We start from the raw sequence: 4,467 nt of genomic DNA on the forward strand, positions 1-4,467 counted from the left end.
GCACAGACACTCAATTTAAGAATTAGCGTTGGCAGTTGCAGTAGTTGCAGAAATTTAAGAACTAGAAGTGACCGTTGCAGCAGTTCTTTGAGAATAAAATTTGATGAAATTAAGGAAGAACACAATTTCTGATAAACCTATAGTTTTCAGTAGTGTTATAGTACATCGGAGGTTTTAAATACGAAACCATGGCCAGTGGACACAGACATTGTATTGCAATTCTAACTCCAGCTCCGCTAATGCTATTTCCTTTGATTTCCGCACAGACCAGAGCTGCGTCCTCTTTTCTTTTTTTTTTTTTTTACATTTTCCAAAGCTGACTTTTTCCTAAACTGTCAAAAACCGATAATTTGAAAACTGATAACATAAGGGTTTGTCCTTAGGCTTTACGTAGTTATTCTAATAAAACGCAAACCTTTTCAGTTTTACGTTGGTTAAGAAAGACCAGTGCGGGGATAGTTGGAAATCATGCTTTTTTTCGATGATATTGTTCCTTAAACTAACTTTTTTTTTTCTGGCAGAAAATGCTCGAGCCCCGCAAAAGTTATAACATTTAATAAGATGTCAGCAGGATGTTTGCTATATTTTAGTCAATGTTTCGAGGTCATAATTATTTAGTCCTATCCTGAAAAGTAATTTCAAGTAAAAGGATTATAGATCTGAAGGTAAAATTATTGGTGAGGAAGAAATCACAGGAAAAAAACTGTTACAGTCAAGTCAGTCTAAAGTATTTTCAAAGAATGTTTTTGTATCCGAAAGAAATAAGTATTACAATCGACTCTTTTTGTTTCCAAATTTCGGGAGCGCCGCTATCTTGAATAATTGTGACTTGTTACGCTTGCCCTATTGTTATTAGACAAAATCTCTCTGTGTCAGATAAATAGGGCAACCGTAACACGTCACAATCATTCAAGATGGCTGCGCCCACGAAATTTGAAAGTGAAAATAAGCGATTTTAAAATTCACTTTTCTCTATATAAACACTGTTTTAAAAACAACTTTCGACCAAATTTATTCGTTAACATAATTTCGTTCTGTTTAAGCTTATAATTATTCTGTAGTAAGAGTGGGGGTTCCCTATAAAACTTCAATTTTTTACGATTTCACGTTGTTATGAAGACTACCGCAGACTTGGGTGCTAAATTATTAAGTTGTGCAGGCGCTGCACGAATATTTTTCCTTTCTTATGGCGTTGCCGTAACCGTTGTGGTTTCTTTAAATTCCCTCGTCCCTATTACTGGCAGGATAGAAATTGATTTATAGTTGTCATTGTTTTATCGCGCTGTTTTGCTTATAGAGTGTTTTCACGTGACGTCACGAAGGCCATTTTGGTGTCCCCAAATAATCCTCTGGGAATTGAGCTCCATTATCATGCAAACCTTTTCTTTTGTTTCGGTGGAAAAACACGTGAGTGAAAACACACTATTAGGGTTAAAGACACTCCTTAATTTCCTTTGAATGCAATTTAACAGATTTAATCAATTTCTCGTTCTTGTTAAAGGAGTATATTAGAAAACTGAACTGTACCATCACTGTGTTTTTCTTTGTTAAATAAAGATTGATGTATGATATGGCATGGCAAATGTATTTAAGTCTCGCTTTTACAGAGGAGCCTCTGCGCAGTCTTGAACGTCAGGACTCCAGGTTTTTCCGGACCGAGTGTCCACGATCTTGCCCTTTGTCCTCACTGTATTCTTCGCTGCATTCGGGGAGCACCGATTCCTTAAAATGGCTATTTTGGCTCTATATAGCTCCAGGGACCTCCTACTGGCAGCAAACGATAGGAATATAAACAGACCTGTGAACAACGAACAAATAAAACCACTAAATACAGTGGACGAACGAAATGCCAAGAGCTGTTACACTTGAATTTTTACTACTTGAAAACCTTAGACTCTTAGATTTGACGGTAGAATTCTGCATGCGCACTTCGTGTGTAATGTCATTTGAGCCGACTGTCTACCACAAAGCGGGATGGCCAGTCCTAAACCTCAGACAAGGCAGTTGGCCTGAGCCCACCGCTTAAAACTTTGGGGCGGTATGTAGCAACCTTAATATTTTACTGAAGCTGCGATTGGTCTGGCAAGCGAAAGTAGATTATTTATTGCTCGAAATCTTAGAAGGAGAACCAATCTGTGCCACGCTTCGCGATTTAAGCACTGGTTGTTGATAACATGATGTAACAAATAAAGGATATTACATGGCCGAGCGGAGATACAAAATTTTTCTTGGAGTGTTGAAATATATATTTTACGAGTGAGCGCAGCGAACAAGTAAAATGTTTTTCAACACGGGAAGAGACATTTCTCATCTCCAAGCGGCCATGTAATATTCTAATTATTATATAAACACCAATGAAATCCTAAATCATTTCATGAAAGGCATCGAAAGGCGCGATTTTTGTATGTAACCATAGCAACAGCGATCTTTTATGAAGATGAAGATATCATGTTTTCACGCGAAAGCTCTCTTGATATCTCATTGGTCTTTATATAATAAACAGCAAGTACATTACCGGACTGGTGATTATAAAAAAATAAATCTTATTTAATTAGAAGCATATAAAACGGAGTCTTGGACAGTCAACAAATGATGAAAGTTCACTTGGTTCGATTATGTTAAAAAAGATAATCTTGCAAGCTGAAAGATCCTCAAATATAGTTAGATTAGAAAATCTGAGCCAGCGCGGTTTAAACGAAAGGAAGAAAATTATCGACTTTTCAAAATTGCTTTGTCTTTTCTTTTTATACTGCCGTTAGGGAACGACGGTTCTTTAGGTGGAGGAAATCAGGGGGCTCCTCGTAGCCTCGCATGCTGTCTCCCTTCGGCTTAACAATCAACGAGCCCCACATCTTTCATGCTCAGCCCTCATCCCTCTTGATAACGCGGGGAAATTAATTCCAGACTTTTCAGAATCGCTTCGTTTTCTCTTCCCAGACAGAAGTCACAGAACGACCGTCATTTAGGGGGTGCATGGGAATAAGAGGGAGTGTATGCTCAAGTGTATCCGACCCCAAGTCTCCTCACAGCCTTGTTTTCTCCATTCGGCTTAACAATCAATGAGCGTCTCATCTTACATGCTTCAGCCCTCATGATCACCCCACTTAATAGGAAAAGCCAGTTTCAGAAATTATTGATGCCCCTCAGGTCTTTAATTCCTCTAATTTCATTGGAGCAGCGTGGGACACGGCTCTAATGCGTTTTAGGGTTAGGCCTCATTGTTTCTGCTCTGTACTTTTGTGCCGCATTGTTTCCTGAATCAATAGGCGAATCTTTGCTGAAGTAATTATTTGCATTTTGTCTCATTTACATACCAGTTTGCTAACAGAAGGCATCATGCTATTTTAAGCCTTTTGGCTTTGATAACGTGCGAGTTATTGTATGCTAATAAGGAGATTAAGCATGCAACGTTTTTGAGCCTCGGACGGCAACCGGAAGTGAGCTGTTTCCCTTTTAACTAACACTCTTTCCTCCATTAGAGATGATTAGGTTGAAAATCTGGGAGACACTACTGTCCTGGCGTGCGAAAAGATCATTTCTGATTGCTGATAGTGGCTCAAAAACGTCGCATGCTTAAACTCCGTGATAACCCCATACATTCTTTGTAAATTCTCGGACATTCGAGGCGGAATTAACCAGAAATCATCCGGTACATTGGGTTTAAACTTTCAGAGATAGCTCATCATTTAATGAACTTTTAATTTTCAGTACTAGTTTTAGATTAGAAAACGATGCTAATTAGGGTAAAATATAAACAAAGATTTCCCTTTAGCAAGAGCCATTGTAAGTGCTAAATGCGTCCTCACTCAGAAACCTATTGTAGGCTGATGTTATAACTGTACATGTGACATGTCACGATAAGCAAAAAAGGTACAAACAACGAAGGTTATCAAAGAAAAGAAGAGCACAATACCTTGAAGACTGTTCAGAACAACATACGGGTACCACAGAAATGACAAGGCTTGAACGTTCGCAGCGATTCCAAGAATCCATGTTACTCCCATGACTGACGCCATTTTGACGAAAATCAAGGCTGCTTCGGTGCTATTCCTCTGATTGGTCACTTTCGGTGTTCTCTGGAAATAAGACGAGTTGGTCATCAACAACGCAGTAATTTTAGCCATTTTGATGTTGGTTACGAAACAAGGAAGGGATTTAACCGTTACATTACGCGAATTCCTTGTGCATGCAAAATTGTGGTTTTTTTTAAAATGGAATTTGTGAATGTTTCAGTAATCCTAGTAATCCTCTTATTTTTGCCACTATTATAGCTAGCCCTTACTCTTTTGCAGTCAGAAACACAGGCTTCCGGTTAGTATAGCGTGGATTGCAGTTAATTTGTTATTCAGTGATGAGCTGCATTCCGAAAACCAATTGGCCTTGGCAGTCAGACAGTTAATTTATTGGTAATTATTGCCATGTGGCTAAGCATTCCCGTCTTATAGTTGTCAATGAGGCACTCGTCTG

General features: G+C 38.6%; 1 protein-coding gene across 1 annotated transcript in view; it reads right to left on the reverse strand.

The window, feature by feature from the left end:
• Positions 1-224: 224 nt before the first annotated feature.
• Positions 225-4,467, reverse strand: part of LOC138051368 (uncharacterized) — a 28,322-nt gene continuing 24,079 nt past the window's right edge. The window contains exons 3-4 of the mRNA XM_068897563.1: positions 3,914-4,076; positions 225-1,798 (exon numbers count right to left, since the gene is read on the reverse strand). Coding sequence (XP_068753664.1) covers positions 1,602-1,798; positions 3,914-4,076 — 360 coding nt within the window. The 3' untranslated portion in view covers positions 225-1,601. The remainder of the gene's footprint in view (positions 1,799-3,913; positions 4,077-4,467) is intronic.

The sequence above is a fragment of the Montipora capricornis genome, chromosome 6, assembly GCF_036669925.1.
Source record: "Montipora capricornis isolate CH-2021 chromosome 6, ASM3666992v2, whole genome shotgun sequence".
Taxonomy (NCBI): Eukaryota; Metazoa; Cnidaria; class Anthozoa; order Scleractinia; family Acroporidae; genus Montipora; species Montipora capricornis.